At 39.2% G+C, this 25,890-nt stretch overlaps 1 protein-coding gene and 1 pseudogene across 4 annotated transcripts in view; both read right to left on the reverse strand.

Annotated features, from left to right (window-relative positions):
* The window catches only part of LOC106009672 (uncharacterized), a 61,987-nt gene extending 39,396 nt beyond the window's left edge, over nt 1-22,591 (reverse strand). Inside the window, exons 1-3 of one of the 4 annotated variants that reach the window (XM_087206608.1) lie at nt 22,440-22,591; nt 16,838-16,992; nt 14,004-14,251 (exon numbers count right to left, since the gene is read on the reverse strand). In XM_087206608.1, coding sequence (XP_087062734.1) covers nt 14,004-14,240 — 237 coding nt within the window. In that variant the 5' untranslated portion in view covers nt 14,241-14,251; nt 16,838-16,992; nt 22,440-22,591. Of the gene's footprint in view, nt 1-14,003; nt 14,252-14,553; nt 14,874-16,837; nt 16,993-22,439 lie in introns of those variants that run through there. The other 3 variants (XR_001183701.3, XR_015449320.1, XM_087206602.1) reach the window with 3 other exon arrangements.
* On the reverse strand, nt 2,614-8,769 carry LOC147830687 (UDP-glucuronosyltransferase 1A1 pseudogene; annotated as a pseudogene).
* Nucleotides 22,592-25,890: the final 3,299 nt, after the last annotated feature.

A 25,890-nucleotide genomic window follows, 5' to 3' on the forward strand; every position in this document is an offset into this window, starting at 1 on the left:
GTGGACCAACTATTCCCATGACCACCAGCAAGAAATCTTTAGCAGAAATGATAAGTAGCAGGGTTGTATGGGTGGATTACCAGTAAGTGTATTAAATAATTTGCTACTACTTCTTTTAATATCTGTATTAGAAATGCCTCTGTTTCTGTTTAAAACATAACTTCTTCATGGAACACCATCACTTTTTTCTATCAATTAATAGACACCATAGCCAGTGCAGCCTACCATGTAGTTAATAATTAACATGCTTTAAATAGGCAACCTGTCATTGAAGACCAAGTTCAAAACTCACTTCTTTCAAGAAACACTCTCTAATCTCCTCTATGGTCCTAGGACATTTCGCACTTCAATAATAGCTCTTAGACTTTTCATTTTGGTTTGGGAGACAGCATGTCTGTTCTTGACCTGCCAGTTAGCTTAGCAGTAAAGGCAACATAGCTGTTTTTATCATCAACTATGACTGGGTAGGCAAGTCTAATTTCAGATGCAGAATTAGGAAGCCTCTTGCTTTTGTGTTCATGCATCTAAACCATGCTATTCAAGCTCAACTTTAGCAGACACACAGCCAATGCTGATTTGTGTGACTTCTCTGCTTGTAAACTGGTTCTGAACTCAGGCAGGAAAGAAGGCTACTATCTATCGGGTATGATCAAAATACATAGCAAATATATAAATTTTTAAAATTTGTGACAGTAAAAGATGCATTGCCATTAACCTCCCTAAAAATACTATACTCCCCCTCACTTTAAACACACTTGTCCCATTGTTCTTATTTGTGTTCTTCCTACTTTATTAATTTACTCTTTGATGTTACTTTAATTTTTAAAAACGTATTAATACATGTTTACAATACATAATGACCAGTTTCATTGTGAGTATTTGGTACATGTATATGACCCCTCTCCCATTCCATTGTTGTTGCCATTTTCAAACAAGTTCAAGAAGTCCTCTTTTGTGTCTTTATGAGGTATAATAAAAAATATGATGAATATTACTGTCAATGGCCATCCAATGGAAAGGGAGACTCATAAAAACATTACAGTGTATCCTCATACACCTTATTTACCAGATCTGGCACCTTATGACCTCTGGCTCTTTCCATAGTCAAAGTATCCATGCAGGCAAACATTTTTAATTGTTTCAGGATAAGGAGGCAGCCACAATAGCACAACTGTGCTCTTCTAAATTCCCACACAATGCAGAGACATGAAGCTTAGACATCAATTTTTTTTTTTTTTTTGTACCCAGGATCGAACTCAGGACCTTTCACCTGCGAGGCAGCCGGTGGCACCACTGAGCTAAACCCCTGGCCCCTTAGACATCAATATTGATAGAAACACCTCCCCAGTCCAAGCCATTTAGGGCTCTCATGGATAAAGACCCCTGCTGAAGGTAGAATCAACTACAAGAAGATGAGAAAATGAAATACCATCAGGGAGAGTTAGAATTGCCATGATTGGGAAAATCTACTCTCATGATAGTCTCAATCTATTTTGTGCTGCTGCTATAACATAACACCATAAACTGGGTAATTTATAATGAGCAGAAATGTATTTCCTCTCAGTTCTGGATCAAGGTGCCATGTCTGGTGAGGGCCTTTCTGCTTAATCATCTTGTGACAGAAGAGCCAATGCGGGAGACAAAGAGGAGGTTCAAACTTCCCTTTCATAACGGCACCAATCCTACCCATAAGGGCAAGACTCTTAAAGCCTAATCACTTCTTAATTCTCCCCTTTAACATTGTTACAATTGCAATTAAATTTCAACATGAATTTTGGAGGGGACAAAGACTCGAACCAGAGCAAAAGAGAATGGAAAAATCTAAATATGACTAGTGTGTTCTTTCAAACCGAGGCTTCATTTTTTCCCTATAATCCTAATTCATATCTACTCACTATAAAAAGAATGATAATTATGGAAACGCAAATCAGATCCCTCCCACACCCTATCCTTACTCAATCCTCTGCAGTGGTTTCCAATTACTCTCAGAATCAATATAAACATACGAAGTTATCCCCCAGGTATGGGTCCTAGCTGCCTAAATGGGGTATATTCAAGAATACCTGGCACCTCCATCTCCGGCCACAGGTACTGGCCCTTCAGATTATGCAATACCCATTCTCACCCATCACTACACCTTTGCTCACATCATTCCTCCATTCTGGAACATTTTGCTGACCGTCCTTTTATTGCTTATTTCCCTCCCGTATTCTCCAGAGCTCACTTCAATCATTATTTTCTCATGAAAGGCTTCGCTGACTGTTCTGCTGAGAATAAATCTTTTTCCTACATTTTTACTTCGTTAAAATTGTTGAAATATTCCCATAGAAATTTAGCTTAGTTAAGCTAGAACATGGATTTGGCATCCTTTGCTCCAGCATAGTGCCCAGCATGGTGTGGACTTTCAATAAATGTCTGTTGAATGAATGAGTATAGTAGATGCAGTTTGCAGTTACCTTGAGTTCCCGATACACATCTTTTGTGGAGAATTGCCTAGGCTAATGCCACCTCTGTCAGGAGATTAAACTCTCCAGGACAGCCTGTAGGTGCAAAAGGCTGTTGCCACATAACAAAGTATCACTTCACATCTTCAAGGACGGTTCTAATAAGAAAGATACATCATTAAAGGTATTGACAAAAACTAACATTGGGATGCTCTAGATTGCTGGTAGGAATATAATATGGTGCAGCCACTGTAGCAAACAGGTTGGCATTTTCTCCCAAAGTTAAATACAGAACAAACCCATGACCCAACAATTCTACTTCTGTCTATACCCAAAAGAACTCAAAACAAGTATTCAAACAAAATTCATAGGAACAAGATTCACAGAAGCAAAACACAACACAAGTGACCTTCAAGGAATGGATAAACAAAATGTAGTATATACACTCAATGGAATATTTTTCAGTCCTAAAAAGGAGTGAGGGTCTGGGACAACGTGGGTGAATGTTGAAACTATTAGGGGAAAAAAGCCAAGCAGCAAAATCCACACATTATATAACTCCATTTACATGAACTATCAAGAATCAAATCCATCAACACAGAAAACAGATTAGTCGTTGCCAGGGCCTGAGGAAACTGAGGACTGAGATTGATGACTAATAGGTACAGGTTTTCTTTTGGGGGTGAAGAAAAAGTTCTGGAAATAGACAGTGGTAATAGTTGGACAACATTGTCACTATACTTAATGCTACTGAACTATGCATCTTAAAATGCTGTAATTGTGGATTTTATACTATGCATATTTTATCATAGTTTTTTAAAGGCCTGGTGGTTTGCCTCAGCGCAAAACATTCCCGTGGCATCACTGTGCTCTGAGGGTCCCCACAGTGCAGACCAACTTTAGACCTTACCTGAGACCACATCTTTGCCTGACTCTTTTATCTTCCCTAACTTTGCCCCTTTTTCCCTTAAGGTTTCTCCTAAGAATCCTCCCTGCACAAATCAAGGACATCTCGGTCCTTCTCACAGGCTCTGCTTCTATGGAGTTTCACCAAAACAGTGAGTGAAACAGTGAATAAAATGAATGTTAAATAAATGTTTTAAATGTGCAGGCCCTAACAACCTGGAGGTAGGATTCAAGCCCAGGTGGGTTGGACTATTGTGTCCACTCTAACTACTCTGCTTCCCACCTAAATGAATCCACAAAGGAAACACTGCTTTGTCAGGCCTGGCCTGGGCAGCCAGATGATATCCCTCTAGGAACCATCCTCTGCTTCATTCCATGCACCTCAGGATAAAGAGAAAGCCTATCTCAGTGGTTCTTTCTCAGCAATCTCAAGCCCTGCATAATTATACAAAAAAGAAACATGAAAACAGCCCCTCCTCCCACCCTTCCATGTAACAGAGAAGTTACTGTACGTAGAAACCCAGCTGTCCAAACTGAGATCATTAGTCTCCAACCATATAGAAAGATTGAATTTAACTCACTTGTCCTTGTGAAGGCATTAATATTGTTCCATCACTGAGCAGCTGAAACTCTCGATAAATCTCCATTTAAAGGCAAATTTGTAAATGCCTAAGTGTAGTCATAATAATAGTGTTGTAATTCTTATTGAACATGCTCAGAGTGGTGGATTATTTATAGCATCATGTTCAGTGTTAACCACTCTGGGACACAAATTATAAACTCCTAGAGTTTGGGAGAAGTTTATTAAAAAAAGGAAAAACAAGAGAAATAAAATCTAACTTGGGCAAATTTTGGTGAGAAATTGCTCAACTAAATTAGAAATCATTTTTTATTCACTCTGTGGATGGTGTCCAGATTGACAAAGGAGAAGGACTATAGAGTTTTCCGTTAAAACTAATAAACCCATCAGGTATGTTCTCATTTCTCATTTCTCTGCACAGCTCGACTTGAGTGAGGAGTCTTTTTCAGCTATTATTATGTAACAGGAAACCATAACATCTCAGTGGCATTTAACATAAGCTTCATGTCTCACTCATGCATCTGTGGTTCAACTGAAGTTCAGTTGATCTTGTCTGATCCTCACTGGACTTGGCTCAGGGGACAAGGCAGGTTCCAGTATGCTCCCTATGTCTGCTACCCTGCTGAGGCCAGTAAGAACCTGGGACACATTCTTCCCATTCCTATGACAGAATCAAGAGACCAAGCCCAAACACACTAGCACTTTTCAAACCTTCACCATGTTCCTCCACCCATGTCCTTTCAGCCAATGTAAATCCCATGATCAAGCCCAAGTTCAAGGAAGGAACAACAAAGGGTACTCTGCCCACCATAGGAACAAGGCAATGCTGGATATATAGCAATCTATTATGGAATGTCTTCATCCACTTGACTGCTATCACAAAATAACATAAATTGAGTGGTTCAAAAAGAACAGAAATTGCTTTCTAACAGTTACAGAGACTGAGAAGTTAAAGACCAAAGAAGATTCAGTATCTGATGAGGGCCTACTTTCTAGCTTATAGACACTTCTTGCTATGTCTATACAAGATGAAAAGGAAAAGGAAGCTGTCTCAGCTCCCCTTTGTAAAGGCACAAATTCCATTTAGCAAAAGTTCAGTCTCCATACTCTAATCACCTTCCAATGCTCCCACATTTTAATGTCATTATTTTGGGGGTTAGTGTTTCAGCATGTAAAGTTTGAGGGGACACAAACATGTAACTTGTAGTGTGGAGGAGTAAGGAATGGCACTAATAACTAAACCCATCATAAATGGCCTGAATTCTTCAAATGACATTATACTTTGGCTTTATTTTGTTCTGTTTAATTTTCTATAGACCCAGAAGATAGAAAACAAAACTTTCGTAGCGAAAGTTTTTTTCTACCCAAGTTAGTAACAATAGCAATTTCTCTTCAGAAAACAACCCCTCTCTATATATATAATTCAAATAGGGCTGATATCCACCCTCATCCAAGCCCCCATATCTAGGAAAACTCTTGAAACTCAAAACTGGCCAATGAAAGTTGTTCATCCTCTTTTCCACTCTAATTGGCTCAGATGAACATGTGATCTAAGACAAGCCAATAAAAGCCAAGCCTGGAACTTCAGATACAGGTATCAAAAGAAGTCTGTGCACATACAAAGCATGTTGAAGTTTGGTAACTGTTCTATCACTCACGATCTCACAAGAGGCCTTTCTTTCACCACAGTGAGCCCTGCATTCCAATGCCTTTCTAACTTCTTTACCCACATAAACATCCCTTTCTAAGAGAAGCGTCAGCTGTCTCCTCCCATCTGAGTTTTACCCTACTCTCCTAATCACCGAGCAAGTTCATTTCTAAAGTCTTACCTCTTGAACTCAGGAAATTATTTCAGAAACATCACTATTGTCATAGCAACATTAGTTAAATTAAAATGTTCTTAAATTTGTAAATGTCACCTAAGTAAATGAAAGTCAGAAATATATTTTTAAATGCATAAGAACCCAACAAAAAGGATATTCCAAAAAAGTAAATTAAATGCATAAATGATAATATTGTTTGGGTTTGGAAAACAAATTTTGGATGCAGGATAATAAGAACTATGAGTAGGTTGATAGAAACATTGGGTATTTTTCTGTAATCGACTTTTCTACTGTTCCAATTAATAATGAATTTATTATGGTCTTCTGTGTGATGCTTTGGAATGCCAAGTCTTCCGTCTTGAAACCTCAGGGTAGATAAACATTTTAGGTGATTAAAAAAAAAACACATTTAGAAAATGATGTTCTCAGAGCCCTGAGGGAAGAAATTCACACCATTCTTTGCAATTTCATTACAGAAGATGAATAAATGTCTGTCAGATTAATTTTGCTCAATCTCATAAGTGGCAAGAAAGGCAACAACAAATGCAAATAGCAAAACATAATTTGTTTTCCTTCAGTCACTTGATGAAAAAGATTTTGGTTTCTGTCATATGTAATGCAGGGTAAGGTTCCATCGAAACTCTCCATTGTTGGATTTTTCTAGGATAATATTCATCCCTAAGGCATCTGTGTTCAGGGAAGGGTGGGAGGAGAAAAGGGAAGGCAGTAATGAGGACTCTCTGCTAGCCTGTGCATATTCCTAATTTTATGCCTTTGTGACATAGTCTTGAAAGCCCAACATCCAAAAGTCACAATTCTGTTTTTTTAATAATTTATGTGAATTTATTAATAAATTTTTAGTTATGGGAACCATCAGAGAAAATACACTTCTCTAACATTAATAATAACTTTAGTTTTTCTCAAATTCAATTATTGTCATCTCATGCTAAATACATAATCCATTAATTTTATAGAAACATCCTTTCCCCCCAAAGTCAGAAATCATAGATTATTTTCAAGAACTCTGGGCCATTAATTCATATCAATTACTCCTTCAAGGTATGAAGGTTTCCTTCTCTAAAAACACAGAATGACACCTACAAATCCAGATCATAAGTGAGACTGAACATCATCACTCTGAGGACTAACAAGAGACTACAGAAACCAGATTATGACATTAAAACCATTATTGAAGTTGGAAGAACTGCAGGAGCACCTTTCAATCCTGTGCTCCCAAGCAGGGCATTTTCCAAGTAAGAACAATAATGCAGAGTGCCATCCCCTCTGGAAGTCATTTGACAAACAACAAGTGGAGCACAGATTAAAGATACTGGTGAAGCAGAATCCATGTGCAAATACTCTTGCCTATAGGAGTGACTTGTGATCAGATTATTTTTATTTTTAAAAAATACTCTGGGGATGTCTAACTTTTGGTGAAGGATTTCTTTAATGAGCATAAAAGGAATTGAACACTGACTCTGGTTTTCAAGTTTGCAATTGATTAAGAGAATTAAGCAAACTTTTTCCTTGTCTTCCACCCACTTCTCAATGTGCCTTGGATTTGTGGGTTTTCTTAACATGCTCCTTTTTCCCAAAGAATTTCCAGAAGCCACAGGCACATTTAAAGGCTATGAAGGCCACTGACAGCATGATGCCCAGGAGGAAGCAGACTACTTCCAAGGAGTGGTACTGGTACCAGGTGAGGTCATGGGCTGCAGGGCACAGGTGGGGTGCCCCTTGCGCCTGATCACGAACCCTACCCAGGAAGCAGTCAGGTCCAGTGGTTCCATGGGATGGTCCTTGTGAAGGCTGGAGAGGTGCATGATGTTCTCTTGTAGCTTTTGTCATTGGTGACTTCTTAGAGCATTTGCTAAATCATCAGAAGTCATTTCAATACATTCAGGGTCACATAAGCTCCATGGGTCTTCATGCACTTTGCATTGTACATTTGATCACCAAACAAGCATCATGACCAAGGAGATGCCATTGCATATCCCTTCATAAATACCATGGGTGCTGGAATGTGTGATAAAGACCCAGGTCTTCAGGTGACAAAGCAGATCATTTGGGGGTAACCTTTTGACAAGTATCATATTCTGTGAGATTTGATGGTGGAGTCCCAGTGTAAAGCCACAGGACCGTTTGAGGTATTTTTCCCGAACCCTCAGCAATGATGGTAGCTTTCTTCTCTGGAATCTCTGAGACCATAGAACCAAAAGACAAAACCACAATTCTATGTTTTCCAGAGGCATTAATATAGGCCTCAGATTTCCTTGACAAGTGAGTTTTTGTAAAGGCAGTTGATCCCACCAATAAGGTAGGATGGGCTTGGGGTACTCCTTCACAAACCTGAACAGATGCAAAGCTCAGAAGGTCCTGGACAGTCACATCTCTCTGAAGGAGTTCTGAAGCAAGTAGGCCATAGAGGGAATAATCCACACTACACTAAAGCTCTCCATCAAGCCAATGAAGGTGTTCTTCACATGCTGCAGGAAGGTCATGCGATCTGATCTCAAGGACATAAACCTAGACACATAGGACAGTGGGTTGGGGCACTGGGTGGCTTCAAAGTGCAGGCTACTTGGCAATGCATTCAAGAAGAAAACAGCAGGCAGAGCCAGGCACTGGCTACAATGGCACTGCTAAGGAGAAAAAGGTCTGTCAACACAACATTGAAGGTGCTTCCACCAGGGAGGCCATCAGCTCCTTGTTGGGCAGGAGATGGGAGCAGCCAGACAGAAGCAAAGCAGGGTCCTTTTTGACTTTCTTGTATGTTTTTATCACACGCTACAAGAGAGAGGTGTTCTCAAAAACATTACGTCCAAGTTCAAAAAAACCTGGCTTCCACGTCCTCCCTCTGGAATAGCATGTCCTACCTCTTCAAGGTGTAAGATGAGCTTTCTTTCACCTGCACCAAGGCATCAGGTGCTATGGCCACTATTTTATGGCCCTTCTGCTGCAGCTGCTGGGTGACCCCGAGCATCCTCAGGCAGTAGCTGTCATCCACTGGGACCATTAACAGCTTCCTGGCATGGGACAGTGAGGGCCCAGGCACACACAGCAACAGGACGAGGACAAGCAGAAGTGGGCCTTGGAATGCAGTGATTACGGTGCCTCTTCATTTGCTTCTTTCTCACTTGCTCCCATGTAGCCAGAGCCAATGTATACACTAAGTTAATGTTTGATTGTGTCACAACATGAAAGCCACCAGTCCACAAGGACAGCAGGAGGTTTATTTTTCGAAATGAAGAGGGTGGATATTGACTGAGTTTTTTAATAGGCAATAACAGATGACTTAGCTGGAATTCTTTCTTTGAATAGCATTATTGAGTGAGAACAGAACACAAAATATCTCCAGCACCTTTGGATCCATTAAATGAGTCTTTTCATAGATCAAGAAAGTACTACATGAGAGGAAAGAGGACCACAAAGTGAAAAGTAGACTTCTTTTCCAGAAATAAAACAGAATGTTTCTTAGTCTTTTTGGAAACTAGAGAGCAGGCCCCTGCAGCTCCTGCTTTGGTCTGTGGAAGTCTAAAGCATCTTCCTCCACAACTTGCTCAAGGTGCTGCCTGACCACTGGTGTCATGTTTTGGGTCATTTATCCCACAAATATATAGTGAGCCCACTAAAGAGGGAAGATAAAAACAATAATAAAAATCTGTACTTATCGAGCTTATACTATGTCCCAAGTATTGTCAAGCTAAGCATTCTGTAATACATCTTAGGTAACCCCTTAGAACTATCCTATAGAGGCACATAGTATTTTCTCCATTTTGCAAAGACTTTCAGGCAATATGCTGGGAAAGAATTAGATAGCCAAAAAAAAAGTGTTACAGAAAACACTGTGATGCACTGAAGAAAGGGTGGTACAATGTGCTGTGGCCTGAATGTAGTTTTTTGCCACCAAAATAATGTTGGTACTTAATTCCTCATTGTGATGGCATTGTGGTGAGCCCTTTGAGGGAGCTAATTAGGTCACGGGGATGCCATTTGCAAAAGGAATGAACGTAGGTCTCAAAAGGTGGTTAGTTCTCAGAAGAGCAGATTGCTATAAAAGAGCAAGCCTGGCCTCTCCCTGGTCTCTTGCTTCCTGTCTGGTTATGTGATCTCTCTCTTGTTGTCCCCCCCTCCCAGCACCAGCAGGGGACCCTTTCCAATGCTGGCATCATGTTGTTTGGACTTTTCAGCCCCAAGAATCTCCAGCCAAATAAAACTCTTTATTTTATGCATCACCCAATGTCTGGTACTATGCTACAGCAATGCGAAATGGACTAAGACACAAAGCTACTAAATTTACTCCCCAAGAGACAAGGAAAATAAGAGGTAAGTGATGAAAGTTAGGCAAGATTTTACAAGTTGGCAAGAGGTTTGACAGCTAATGCATCAAACATATAGTGGCTAAAATCTAGCTGCCCCTTCCACACAAAGTGTTTACAGGGTACCAGGCAGTATAAAGTAAGGATTGGGCAGGATTTGCTGTCCTCGCATATCAATCATTAATTAATATAATTTTTTGTTTTCAATAAAATATAATAAAAATATTTTATTTTTTATAGTGAGGCCAGCAAAATGTATACAAAGGAATAATGACTAGTTGGTATGACAGAGCTGAAGTTCTTGGGTAGAATGTATTATGAACAAAAAAATGCAGGTAATGAAGCAAGCCTGTAATTCCAGCACTTGGGAGGCTGAGACAGGAGGATTGCCATGAATTCGAGGCCACCTGAGCTACATAGTGAGTTTAAGGCCAACCTAAACTACAGAGCAAGACCTTGCCTCAAAAACAACAAAAAAACCCCAAAGAAAGTACAAGTAGAAATAGTAATTTGTTTTTCTCACAAGATTTGAAAACAGAGGCTCAGAGAAGTAAAATAGTGGACCTCACCCTAGCCTGAAACATGGGTCCCATGCCTCTTCTTTCTGGCTGGAGTCTATACTTCTACCAAAGATGTTAACTGGGGAATCAAGACAAATTATGTTGTAGTTGAATATTTATGTTTTTCCCTCCTTGTTTTATTTTTATTTATTTATTTATTGGAGGGGCGGGTACCGGGGATGGAACTCGGATCCTTGCGCTTGCACAGCAGGCGGTGAAACCACTGAGTTAAATCCCGACCATCCCTCCTTGTTTTAAAATCAGAAGTGGCTGAAGTTCTGTGTCCTTCCCCCACTTGGGGATTTTGTATGTGACTTTATTATTTTATTTATAACATTTTCGAATTACAGTCTGCTTTTCTTCTTTACCCCCTAAGATGGGAAGACAGAATTCAACCGATATTGACTTTTACTAAGACAAATTTTAGATTTATTGACCTGAGAAATAAATATTAATAGAGGTTAAATTGGGGTCAATTTTTACTCCAAGAGATGATAAATCTTGATATGTTTCCCATGGTTGACTGCTCAATAGGTTCCAGTGCCATCCATGTGCTCCTGGGAGAAAAGGGCAGCTTGGAAGGCAGACCTGAGATAAGTAACCTCTCCCTCATCAACAAGCTGCCTTCTGATGTGCTGAGGACACACAGTTCTCTTTTGTTAACCCAACTCATCATTATAAGGCTTTGACCACAGCCCAAATCAAAGCAGGTATCTCAGAAAATTACTTTTTTCAATATTTCAGCAACCATTTTTAGACCCTTCTTTACCCACACACACACATACACCTGCAAATCCTCTGGATCACCCTCCACAGTAAAAGAAAGGTACGGGGCATGTGTTGGTAACCCAAGGGCTTCACTTAAGGAAGGAGCTTCAAAGAACTTAAGAGACTTGCTGAAGATCATACAGTGAAGATCTGACTGATGGTGGTCAGGATGCAAGTCTGCTTGGGCTCCAGACATTTCCCAGGGTGAGTTTCACAATGCTTGGCCCCAAGAGATCAGGAGTAATCCACGCATTCAGAGCATATGAGCCATGTGCACATTCATTGAGAAGTGATGACATGTGTGTGTGTGTGTGTGTGTATATATATATATATATATATATATATATATATATATGACTCAAAGTTAATTAATAGCACTCATCTCTGGCTGATATGGATTTAAATGTTTTACTCTTTTTTCTTTCCCATTTTCCTTGTTTCCTACCCTTCCCACATAATATGGATTGTCCTGAATATCTGCAAATACTATAAACAAGTAAGGGGGGAAATGCATGATCATGGACTTCAATTTAAATTGCCATTCACAAGTCAAGCTCAAGAGGCAGAGATGAACTAGGGATGAACTGTAGAAATGATGCTTCAAAATTTGAAAGGAGCTGGGAATGCAATAGGGCATGCCTGTAATCCCAGCATTCTGGGAAGCCTTGGCAGGTCATTTGCAAATTTGAACCCAGGTTGTACAACTTAGTGACTTAGGGAGATCCTCTCTCATAAAATAAAAAGGCCTATAGATGTAGCTCAGTGAGAAGGCTGTGGGTTCAATCTCCAGAACCAAGAAAAGAAAAAAGAAAAAAGGAATCTAAAACTAGCCCAGGACCGTCCCATTATCAATGAGAAACATCTCTGAATAAATGAAGAATGCATTCACTGCTAATAATACAAAACCAAACCCAACATTACTTTAAATCAAAGTTTTTTTGCTTATCTGTTTATCTATTTGTTTCTTTTTCCAAAAGCAGAGGCCCAGAGATAGGTGAGAGCTTGTGTTGGTTTAGAGGATTGACGATACAGTTGGCATTGTTCTCGGGAAGACAGCTCTTTCTTGCCATCTGAAGCCCCATCCTTAGCATAGCAGCTTTTAGTTCTTGTGCTTTTCATCTCACACATCAGAAGTTGCCTTCCTTGGCCCCTACCATTACGTACTATAACAATGCCAACATCTGGTATGGCCAGGCTTTGTTTAGTTTTAACCATTCTGGTGGTTATATGGTGATATCTCATTATGGCTTCAATGTGCCTGTCTCTGATATCCAATATGGTCATGGGTTATTTTATATCCTCATTTGAGAGGATGCTTGTCCCATTTAAGCATTCACAAATAGGATTCAGGGTTTTCTTTTTACCCATTATATGTTTTATTGGGGTTTTCTTTCTTATTCATGTGTGGAAGTTGTTTAATTTATTCTGGATACAAATCCTCCATTAAATATAATTCTGTCCTACCTACCCACCCTACAAAAACAAAAGTAATAGGGAAATATGTGCATGTTAATATATGTGTGATTGTACACTTATCCAAACATGCTTCCTTCATTTACTTAGGATGTGGCAAAAAAGTTTACATGCTGAGTAAACTTTTTCTTCAGTCAGCATATGCATAAAATAGCATAAGGGGCTATTTTCTCTACTTTCTTTCATTATTAATACTTACAATTTGTGATCCATTTATGTGGAATTAATTTAATGTACAATGTTTACTATAAAATAGAATTTATATTCTTTACAATGAAAACTACTCTGGGATTTATCCCAACCATATATTTACAATGATACCTGACTCCAAGGATTATGCCCTCATGGAAGGAAGATGATGATGTTCAGTGGACTAAAATTAGGGATAATTCAAACAAGAGGCTGAGATTTTTTCCCATCGCTAAAATTTTGGGGCTTTAAAGTTAAGTATAGTTAAACAAAAGATCTGTTTGTAGCTGCTTTAGGATTTAACCATGCACAGTAAATATTAGTGAAGATACGCCCATTTTGACAAGGGTTGGATTTCTTTGTTTATTTCAGATCTAGTTATTGTCCAAATAAGCACATTGGTCCATTGCATATATACTCCATGGTGGTTTCTCATCACCAGCTAGTGGATTATAAATGCAATGCATAAGAAATTAGATACCATATAAAATAATAACACAAATTTATTTCTTGCTCTTTGAGTCATTAAAGGAAGCTTACAGTATGCTTCACAGCAATTTTAGTATGTGCATTGTTTCCTTTGTTACCATTATTTGTTTAAATTGTGTATGTGAACTCTCAAGTACTAAATCTATTAATTGACAGCTATTACTAGCCATCTGCCATATGCTTAGAATCATGCTTGACCAAGTGAAAAATATAAGAATATTATGTTTAAGGAAAGGACTAGCAATACCATTCCCAGAGTAGCTGGAGAGCAAATTGGTAAGCTTTGTAGCACAGACTCCCAATGAGATACGAGTTCAATAAAGAGAAAATCTCGTGTTGTGAAACAACTGAAAAAAGTAAAGAAAAAAGTTTAAAACCTAGGTCTTACATCTGGGATAGAATTTGGACAAAGATTAGAAAATCAACATAGGCAAACACCCCAAATTTGGTACCTTGAAGACAACAGAAATCCATTTTCTCAGATCAAAGGCCTCAGAAGAGCTGACCAATCTCTGTCCCATAGGCAGCTCTGTTGCACATGTCACACAGGAGGCCAGGATACTCGTTTGCTGTCCACCATGCCGTAGAGCAAAGCTTCCCCAAGTGTAGTTCCTGGAAACTTGCTCGAAATGAGTCCAAACTCTAGCTAGCCAGGTTACCAGCTCAAGGGCTGAGCTTGTAGAGTACATTGCTCTTTAAGCTGCAAGATGGAAATGAAAAAAAGTCAAATTTCCTAAGTGTCTGTGTGACACAGCAGAAGAGTAGAGGCTGGAAACACAGGTTTAAATGTCAACTCTGCCACTGCACTGCCCATAAGATGGTACAATTTTATTTGTCACGATTTCTCACTTTAAGTCAAGTGCCAGGTAAAACACATAAGAATTTAACAAATTGTACTCTAAGTGGCTTGCATAATTTTCTCCATAAATATTAGCAAGCATACTGCAATGATGATGCTATCATGTCTATTTTACAAATGATAAAACCAAAGCTCAAATATACCTTATCCAATATCAGAGTAAAAGAAGCAGGCATAAAACCGATTCTCCCATGCTACACATTGTTTTTCCCATCTTATTTTTACGTTAATCTTGTGATTTGGAGTTACTGCTAATTATCTGAAACATGAAAACTCCTGGCATTTTTCCTGACTGTAGCCATCAATGCAAAAAGCAATGCACTCATTATTTAGGGATATTTTCAAGCGATTCATGAATTTAGGTCCAGAATCACAACCACTTCACTTTAAGCAGAAGTTCCTGTTGATGCTGTTTCCTTCCAGCCAACAGGATGAGCTAACAATGTAAACTACAGAGCTCCTCTGGAGCCTCCTCACCTCCAACTCCCACAAGCTTACCAAATTTCACTGGTCTTTGACCTCTGAAAAGTGAGTTCGCACGAAGCTCGTGACTCTCCAAATATTTATTGAGTTCAGGTCTACACCTAGTGCTAAGCCAAAGGAAACCAATTCCCATTCCAGTAGCTTTACATGAAAGTATAAATGATCTTGTAGTTAAGTGATGCCTCTCTGCAAGCATCTGCTTTATACTCAATGAGATCAGAATAACATATATGATTGTCCCAAATGTTGGGTAACTCATGAAAATCTCCCAATCAACATGTGCTATGCTTATTTTTAATTCCAGTGTTCTTTTCTATATTGGATTACATTCTTTAGTCACAACTTAGCAGGGGGCATTGTTGCTCATTTTCAAGGTGTTAGCAATGATCATATCATGAAAGCTCCCTTAAAATGACCCCAGCCCACACCTTCACCAATGTATGGCAAGCAGCAGTTTTTAGGAGAAAACCACCAGTCACCTAAGCCTGCGGGAAGATGGCTGGAACTGAGTGGTAATTCACTGGGTAATATCTTAACTATTGTATAGCATCCTTTGTATTTATTCTATTTCAAAAACCCAACAAATCATACTCATAAATGTCTAAGGGTTGTAAGAGTGAGAAATGGGTTCATGCTTATCGATACACACAGTTGAATTATGCACCAGAATTCTAATTTGCTCCATGACAATGTTACACATTTGTTATTTATGGCACACGTATTTGTGCATTTCACACTACCAATGAGTCACCCTGCTAGGCACAGGAGACACAATAGAAAACAATGAAACGGACATTTTTGAGACCTTCATGATATGTTAGTCAAATGGTCCCACAAACGGAACTACAACACTGACGTGTCACTACAGAAAGGTATATGGTGCCAAGAGAGGCTAAAAATAAAGGACTTTGTCCCAGTCTGGCAAGTCTGGGAAGGCTTCCTCTAGGAAATGTCCTTGGAGCTGAAATCTGAGAAGTAACTCAGTGAAGAGAGGAAGCAAAGAACTTTCTAAGCAGAAAGAACATAGCTGTAAAGCTGATTGTTTTTAATATTCAAAATTTGGACATAAAGCAAAGGGTAACTGCTCATCTCCAAGATTACCATGAAGTGTTGTCGAAAAGGCTCAGATGAGGGTTATTTCATTCTCTAAGGCAAGGCCAGCATAGTTTTCTGTAAAGACCCACATAGAAAATAGTCTAAGCCTTATTTTAAAATCGAGTCACTGTATAGAGTGCCTGTCATATATTTCTCTTTGTTTTGAGGGACTGTTTTCACAACCTTCTAAAAAATATTTCTTAAAACAATTATTTGATCTCAAGCTGCACAAAAAGCAGGCCACAAGCTTATTTGGCCTATGGGATGTAGTTTGCCAACCCTATTCTAGGAGACTCTGCCCTCATTTGCCATTTTCAGTATTATTGATTAGGGCCCAGACTCTGGAAAGTTACAGAGGACTTGGAGATATTTTTGTCTGGGAGACATGCAAATGATTTCTGCTAGTGGGAAAAATAACTCAAAGGTTACAATTTCATTGTGCTGTGTCCATTAACTGTTTTGTATCTATGCTAGCAATCTTATTCCAACATTTTTTTTCCAATGCTGATACTTATTTCTGAAACTTCTTTTAAACCAGCATTATCATCTTGTTAGCTCGCTCATTAATAAGTCCAATAAATCTTTGCACCTGTTCACTCTATATTTGTCTAAGAATCTTGTTTGGAACTTTAAAACAATATGCTTGACAGTTCCCATAGCAATAGAGGGGATTGTTTTACCTCGAAAAGGGCCCAATAAGACTGGAACAGACTGAAAAACACTGAAAGTCCTAGGGCCAGCTCCTTCCCTCCCTGCTAATGTATGTATGTCCATAAATGGAAGCCATATTATATTCAGAAGACGTCTTTGTGGATACAAGAAGAGGGTTTATGCCAATTTAACACTTACCAGAATTGGATTAAGACTGCCAGAGATTTTCATTTGTAGTAATGGTTACCATTTTATGGAGTTGAAAAATCAGAATCTCCAGAGCTCATCCTCATGGTATATGTGTAATCTGATCTTCTAGGACTCTCTTTTTCAAAGCCTTCATTTCTGCTCAACTGTTTAGGAGCAAAACACTTTTTTTTTACATTTATTAGTATCCCCAGAATTCACAGTTTCACCCTGCTGATTTTGACTATCTCTTCTCTGATTGTAAGAGGCTACCTGACTGTAGCTCCCACATACTATAGCATTTGTTTCAAGCACTGTTCAAACTGATAATTGCAATGAAACAACACTGTACATTCCATGCAAAATATCCTTAGCAAGTGATGGAACGCCACTAGTAGATAAAACATATTTTAATGAATGAAGAGGTTAGAATTTCATAAACTCAAGAAAAGTGTAAACTGACTTCCACTATCAACAGTTTAAAATCAATTTAGAGACATTTGGAAAGCATTTTAAAGAGCAACTAGACATCAATAAAATTTAATTAATTGGTTCTATGGATGCACATGTAAATTGGGTGTTAATTATGCTAGCAATGCTTTTCCATTAAAAATTAAGCTCATGATTAGTAACAGAGAAAAACAAGCCATCATTCTATAAGCAAGTCTCATTCCGTTGTATTTGAACCCAACCTTTTAGTAATTAAATCATAACTCTACATTTACTCAGATGAATCAGAGCCCTGATGGATGGCTGGTGAGTTTGCCAAATGATCTTCACTTGGCTGTTCCATAAAAACAATTGATATCTGTGGAGATAAGTTATGTGTGGTTGAGCTGCCCTTTAGTACAGAACTATTGAATTATTGAAACTTCTTTCTTATCTAATGGACATCGAATAAAAGAATGGAGACAATTGCAGAAATATGACAAAGATTAGTGATCATTTCAGAGCTGATGACTTTGAAGATGGAAGGTGGAGAACACAAGGTTACAAGCTAGAGGATCTGAGTCCTTTCTACAGCCCCTCTCCTCTCCTTCCATCCCCCCTCTACACCAAGACGAACCTCTTGTGGTTAGAGATTAAATTGCAATGAGATTTTAAAAACTACACAGTAGCTAGGTTATCATTCTTTTGAATTTCCCCAATTCATATTCTTAGACTCCTTGACGGTCAAAATCTAATCTGGACCCAGACTAGAATGAACTTCCAATAGACTTTCTTAATTGACAAAGAATTTAAGTTATACTTCAGAATTGGACATAGAATAAAATACTTGAAACACTTTACCCACACCACTTGGTTTTCCCTTTCCCAATAGATTTTTCCAAGGGAAATTGAATCCATATGCTTCTGATCCATCTTCTCAAAAACCATCAGGATGCTGTTTTATTAGAGCTATTTGATGGGGCATTTTATCTATTTCAATGAGCCCTTTGATGTCTCTTTTCTTAGTCATGGAAAATTAGGTTTGCAGAAAAGCCAAAGATAAACCCTCTCACTCCCCATACCCAACAAGAAGAAAAAGAAGAAATTCTTCCCAGCCACATAAACATTAGGGAAACTGCTTAGGGATTTTTCTAACTGACTAAATTATAATGTCTTGGTAAAAAAAGGATGTATCAGAAGAGAGCTCCCAATGAGATTCTGCCTTAGGTTGCTCTTTAAGAGGATGGCCTTATTTTCACTGGAGGCCAGATTTTCTTTTTTTGGTCTATTTCTATTTTCCAAACTGTTACAGTGGGGAGGGGTCGGTTGGTAGAAGGAGGATTCACACACACATAAGAAAATGTTGAAGAAAGGACCCACTTGTGATATAAGGATGAATTTGAACTTCTGCTTTGAGCTGTACATACATCTATATTTTTGTCTGTTGATTTTTCATGAGATTCCAGCAAATCTTTTATCTTGGATTTTGTACCATGCACAGACCCTAGAGCTCATGCAAATTTGAATTGAAATCTTGACCATCCATTATATAACATGTGTAGAAATGTATGTGTGTTCGGTAAAAATATACTTAGGAGTAGGCAACATGCTGTTCCAAAATGGCGCCTTCTAATCAAGACCCAGTCATCACATTTAGAGGATAAAAAATGTTCTGTCTCTTTGGAACTCCACCCTATCACAGAGGTGCCCCATATATATCTATCTACCATCTCTTCTCTCTCTCTCTCTTTGTCCTCTTTTCATTTGTTTTTTGAGACATTGTCTCACTATGTAATTCAGGCTGGCCTTAAACTCACTATGTAGCCCAGGCTGGCCTTGAACTTGAGGGTGATCCTCATGCCCAGCCTCCTCAGTGCTGGGATTATAAGCATGCACCACCATGCCCAGCCATCTTTTTCTTTTATGCAAGGTCGGCTGACCAATCAGTTATAGAAGTGTGCGGGAGTGAGAGCTAGAGACAAATGTTTGCATAATTCTTTGGCGATCTGCAGATTTAAAGAAGATTGCTGTTACCTTCTTCTTCTAATCCAAGTCCATTCTGTGAATGCTTCCTTTATACCCATTTTTGTGCTAACTGCTGAGATATGTAGGGAACAGGAGAGACTGTTTTCATCTTCCAGTAGCAAAAGAAGAGAAAACTAAACATGTTATAATGCCCATTATTAAGTCCCTAAATTGTCTGGGCATGTATTTTCACAAAATTGAGAAAATTTGTACCAATGAAAGGTCCATAATCATTCACTGTGCTAAGAAATTTAAGAAGATCATCAGGTTAACCTGATAGTGTTACTAAAACAGAGTCACTGTTAGGGTGAGAGGATCGAGTTGCTTAGAGCACCAGTTGGAAGTTCCTAATCTCGAGCATTAATCCTAAACTTGTAGCAGCTTCTTAAATTTTGTACCATACTATTTTCACCCTAGCTTTACCTGTGTACCTACACTGTGACTCTGGCCTTTTGAGATTCCTTCCTAAAAGGACTGGATCAGCTCTACACTGATTGAAAAAAATATGACTTATATTGTTGTATACTGGCTAGTAATTCACTAAACTATTTCTTTGGTTCCCCTAGACAGCTAGAGAGACTGATTTCCAAGCCTTTTTTGCAGTCAGATACAGCTTGGGACTGAGTCCTAGCCAATCCAAGGTGGGCAGAAATGCAAATGCCACTTCTAGACCTGCACCATGAAACCGACTCCTGTGAATGATCATTTTTGTCTACCTCATAGTAAACAAAGAAAACTGCAAATGTGTGGGAAGAAGTCCTCAGATGACTGCAGGGAGCAGAGCCCTGTCCCCGGCTCCACCCCAAGGGACTGTGATATTAGCAAAACATACACATTTACTTTTAAACTGCAGATATTAGAAGGTTGAGTTGTGCATAGCAGTTAGTCTGTCCTGACTAGCACAGTGTAAAATGATTGCCAGAAATTTAGCTTAAAGTAGAAAATTAAGTTTACCACATTAAGAACCAGCTTGACTTACTGTAGAGAGTATAGACCTGTGCTGTGTGATAGGTGTTGAGGGGCTTCAGGAATCCCCAACTATGTGTCCTGCATCTTCCTAACTTGACTGCCACACCATTCAGAGTAAATAATTAGAATTTCATTTTTGGAGTTAAGAAACTTTGGTGTTTAAAACACCTCAAAGGGCCAATATGCTGAAGAGTTATACTATGCTTTCCTTTTAGGGCTTTATGGGATGGTTAGATTATATAATTTGTAGACAGTGCTTGGTGATCCATGAAGTACATTAGGGGAAGGGAGCTACTGTCAACCATTCGGTCTAAGTTGACATAGCAGCTTATTTTCCTAGGGATGAGAGAGTTATGCTTGGAGATGTAGGATTATTAATGGAACTAGGAGGAATCATTAATTGGAAAAGAAGAGTTTAAAGCATTTTCTATGCAAGAAACTCTTCACAGGCATAATCTTATTCAATTTTCTTAACATTCTTATAAGATGAGGGCAAATTATCACCTGCTTTACAATTGAGGAAACTGAGGTTATGGGGCAGAGGAGCAGCTCAAGAAATTTTCCCACTAAATATTCAATTCAGAATTTAAATCCAGGACTCTGGCTCCTTTAACCAAAGTGAATTACTGCATAATGGCCTTCTGCTACTCAGGAAAGGGGCTAAGAAAAGGGGAGAGAGAAGAGTGGAGAAAAGAATACATCTGGGGAGGGGAAAGGAAGATAATATATATGAAAAGCCAGATCATGGCAAGACAGAAAGAAAAACCCAGGTGAAAGACTGGGTCTGGGGAGGAGCTCCCAGGCAGCCCTATGGGATATGATGTCATGTTGTTTCTGAGCGACTCTGCAGCTGATCAGAGAATCTTTCTGCCTCCGTCATGCCAACCACCCATACCAAGGAGGATAACAACTCATCTCCCCAGTCCACCTGTTGTATGGTGCCAGCAATTCCTTTTTGACTTGATGTGTGAGCCTACGTACTGCTGGTGGCCTTGGATGCTCTCCCTTCCCCTGTGGCTCCCAGTTCACTTAGGGTAGACATACAGCACGCTGATGTCAGCGGTGCTTCAACTACTCAATCACCGCTGACATTTCGTTAACCGCCCTATGAACTTCTCGAGCCTGAAGTAACAGCAACTTGTGCCCTTGAAAACTGAACGGAAAACAAGCATATTGATTTTCTACTATCAACAAGAAAAAGACAATTTCTCTGTGCTGAGAATGTTCATAATGCATTTCACACCACTTACTCTCAGCAGTCCGCCTCCTCCTGATATAGGGCTAAGCCTCTTTAACCCCCTGCTGGTTCGGACACTGCTAGAATTAACCCTGAAGTGCCAATACCACCTCAAGGATTCCTAGTTTCTGGATAGAAATGAGCATATATGATGCAGCTGAACTGATACCCAGATAAAGCAGGAGTCGTGATCACTTAGAAATCGCAATGGAACTCAGGCCCCGGATGAGCAGTTCGGGGTAATGGGCTACAGGAATCTCTTTTAGTAAAAGCATCCTTTAAAGATCATACCTTTTCACTTTATTAAAAACACTATTCATATCCACTTGAGTTTTTGGAGATAAATAAGCATAAATATGCACTGGCTAAATTGATTGCAGCACTAGATCATTAGTAACTTTTACAGTGCCAGGGCTGGTGGCACATACCTATAATCCCAGCACCCTGGGAGGTTGAAGCAGGAGGATTGCAAATTTTAGCACAGTTTGGGCAACTCAGTGACCTGATAAGATCCTGTTTCAAATCAAAACAAAAAAATAGAATAAAAATTAAAACACAGAGGGGGTTGCAGCTCAGTGTGAAGGCCCTAGGTTCAACCTCCAGTTCCAAAATTTTTTTTAAAAAGGGCACTTATGTAATCATCTGGCTAAGACCCAAGATCTTATTTGTGAGTTGTTATTCCAAATCACCAGACTTTTATTTCTTTCCAACCTGAGTTGCATCTCAGGCACTATGTAGTAGTTTCCTTTTTAACATTTATTTCCAAAACACCGAAAAGGAAGTGTGAAGAATGGAAAGAGATGCAAGAACCTTGTAATAGCAAGCCTGACCCTCTGGGACAACTGCAGTGTCAAAATCAGTCAATATTTATGCCTAGCAACCTTGACAATATCCTTTTAATTAAAATCAATGGAGAAATAAAACGTGCATTAGAATGCACTTGGGATCACTCACCTTGGGAGCCAGAGAAGACTCCGATATTATGCACAGTGTGATTAGGATAAGAAGCAGGCTGTCTGTTGGGACGGGATTGCCGGTGCTTGCATCGGGATCTCTCCTTTCAGTAGTTTCTTTCCTTCCATGATGCCATTTCATTTTGTGTGTGTGTGTGTGTGTGTGTGTGTGTGTCTCCTCTTTGCTACAACTTCATTGATATGCATACTTTGTAAACTCTTAAAACTTCAAATAACTTATTCACCAGGTACAAACTATAATGCAGATTTCATGGAACATTTTCAAACACAAAGAGAAGTGACTGCAGTGTTTAAAGATGGGGGTTGGTGTAGGAGCTCTGTCTCTGGTCCAGGGGTCTTGGGATGAGAGTATGGCAGGTTGGGGCAATGTCTTTAAGTCTTAGTCATGCCTCCTGTAAAATGAAATGAGGAGTCTACATTTTTTTTTCTGACTCTTTATGAATACTCTATTTCACTAGTAGTGTTAAATGTGAGAGCTCTTACAGTTCATTGAATACTCCCCATGTATAATGCAATAACTCCTTCATTTAACCTTTCTCACAAACCTATGAGATAGGGTTCAGTATGATTCCCATTTTTCAGATGAAGAAATAGAGGTGGAGAGATTGAGCCATGCTTCAGTGTCAACCTACTGGCGAGTGGCAGCAGTTTGCATAGAGCCAAAAGCCAGGTGCTTCACCAATGTCCACCACCTCTCCCTGAGTCTGTGCAAAGTGGAAGAGGCTTAGGCCTGGGAGATGCCACCTGCTTTACCTCCACAGATTGCAGAGGCTTCTGCCTGCCTTGAGCAGCTTGCTGGCTTCTCTAGAGCTCACACAGGTTCAAGGGGCTTCACTTAACCTCAGGCCACTTCCCCTGGAACAGACTTCACAAAACCTGCACCAGGACAACTTTCCTGGACATACTTATCTGATTTCAAAGGCTCTGATGCAGCCAGACTCAAAGATGACAGGTTAAGTTCCCCAAGAATATAAGGCAATTTAACACTGTTCTCTCTGGCCAGGCCAGGCAGATTAACCTTCAGATATCAGTTCTCTATAAAATCCAAGTATCACAGAGGTATTTGTGTTTGTTTGCTTTTCTCATGCGGCTTGGCTTCTCTCAGATTGCAGAGAGCTCCCTCTCTGGGGCTTGCAAGATGATTGTCACGTTGTTAAAAGCTTCCTTTTCTTATCTCACTTCCTAATCGCCAAACAGGGATTTCAGAGCCTTCAACACTGGCTTTTCCTCTTCAAGGATTTGCTAGTACTGGTCTAATTAATGGAAAGGGGTTGGAGTTGTGTTCCTCTAAAAATTACAGAATTTTCCAATTAAACAGTAAGCAAAAAGCTTAACTTCTGGGTCAGGGGGTCACACTCAAATAATATGATGTATTCAACAATTCTTGTCATTCTATGTTACTCCGAAAGAGTAAAAAGAGAGGCTAAAGTAGGTCTTCAGGAGCAAAAGGATGTGCATGTTTCACTATGGGAATGATCAGCTAAATAATATTCTTAATGTGTCCCCAACTCTTCAAAATCCAGTTCTCTCTGAAAGCAGTTCTTACCTATCAGTTTCCACTACCAGAAAACTTGCCACCAGCTCTCTTCCACAGGCCTTTCTGTCCCTCACTGTGTTGCTGGTCCACCTTGCTCATTTCCATCAAACTCACTGCTTTCCTCTCACCTTGTATTAGCCACCTACTCCTTAGAATTCATTTCTAAGTACTTCATTTGACCATAAAATAATGTGAAATGTATTTTTATAAGTTTGAAGAATTGTTTGCACAGAGAAGGTAAAGTATACATACTTTACCCTATTCCTCCCATTAAGAACAATTAAAACAAAACAAAACACCTTGAATGTTACATACAAAGCGTAAATGAAGAGAGGAAAGCAGACTAGCTAGAGACTTCAGGATCCCAGGAACAATGTGGTTGCAAATTCTCTGGGCCTTCATTTGTGCTCATGTATCCCATACTGAGGGTTAAAGAAAGCAGTACACTGAAATGGCCAATGGCAGTATACTGAAATGATTAAAGAAGGCAGTACACAGATTAGACAACAATAAAAGTGGTATTTTTACCCAAAGAATTGGGAAAAGTGGTTGCCTGCAAAATTTAAAAAAAAAAAAAAAAACTTCTAGAAAATAACTGCTGTACTCCAGCAAAATGCTGCAAAAAAACAGGCCAAACAGAAAACCCCTGGGTCCCAACTCATCCAAACCAGGAAGGGCTAAATGAGAAGCCCAGGGCTAGAATCAGAGATGTCATGTACATTGTGAGGACTTTGGTCCTTGCCAGCTGGTAATGAGCCCGCTCTTCCCCATTGTGCCAAATTATCAGTGGAGACCATACAGAGATCTGGGACTTGTACCTCTATCCAGCAGTAAGAAAGCAGCTCATCCATGTCTCTCTGAGATGGTATCAAAAGAAGTCTAGTGGAGAGTCAGTATTTTCACCACTGTACAGCAGTAACATGCTCATCTGTGGCACTCTGACATTAGTGGAGACCATGTAGCAGACAATAATGAGGCTACCCTTCTAGTCAGAGATGCCTTAAAGAAGGTCTAATGCAGAGCTGTAACACACTCCTACTCAACAATAATGAGAGTCAACTCAAGGTAAATGTAGGCCAGTGGACAATCTGAACTTCTACTCCTACCTGACAATAACAGTATCATTCCCTCTTCTCCTGCCAAAGCAACATCAGAGAAAATGGGCTACAGCAGGTTTAAATAAGATCCAGAGTCTTACAACATAATAGCCAAAAATGACTGTCAGTCAAAAATTGCTCATCATATCAAAGAACAAAAAAATCTCAAAATGAATTTTAAAAAGGCAATTGATAGGTGCCAATGCCAAGATTATCTGGCAAATATTTTTAAGCAAGCATGATAAAAATGGCTTAACAAATAGTTATGAGCATTCTTTAAGGAAATAAAAACACTGAAGCAAAAAATCTAGGAAGCCTAGGGGTATGAGGGGGAGGAGATGTAAAATAACAAATGGATATATTAGAATTCAAAATCTGTTAACCACAGTGATGAACTTAATAGACTGCCTCACAGCAAAAGACAGGGAAAAGGGAAAAGAATAGTGAATTGGAAGATAGAACAATAGAAATTGCCCAACCTACACAGAGAAAATAGACTGAAAAAAAAAATGAACAAAATCTCAGGACTATAGCCAGTGAGACTATAACAAAATATATAATAGGCATGTCATCTAAAATCTTGAATAAGAGTAAAGAGAGCAAAGCTGAAAAGGTACTCTGAGAAATAAACTTGAAATTTTACAAATTTGGTAAAAAATATAAACTATGGATTCAGGTTAAACTCAATGAAATCCACTACAAAACACATCATAGTCAAACTTCTGAAAACTAAAGCCAAACAAAAAAACCTTAAAAGTAGAGAGAGAAATATCATCTTACCTAGAGAGGAAAAACAA

The sequence above is a fragment of the Heterocephalus glaber genome, unplaced genomic scaffold (assembly GCF_053883595.1).
Source record: "Heterocephalus glaber isolate CG9 unplaced genomic scaffold, H.glaber_assembly_v1.0 deba00000071, whole genome shotgun sequence".
Taxonomy (NCBI): Eukaryota; Metazoa; Chordata; class Mammalia; order Rodentia; family Bathyergidae; genus Heterocephalus; species Heterocephalus glaber.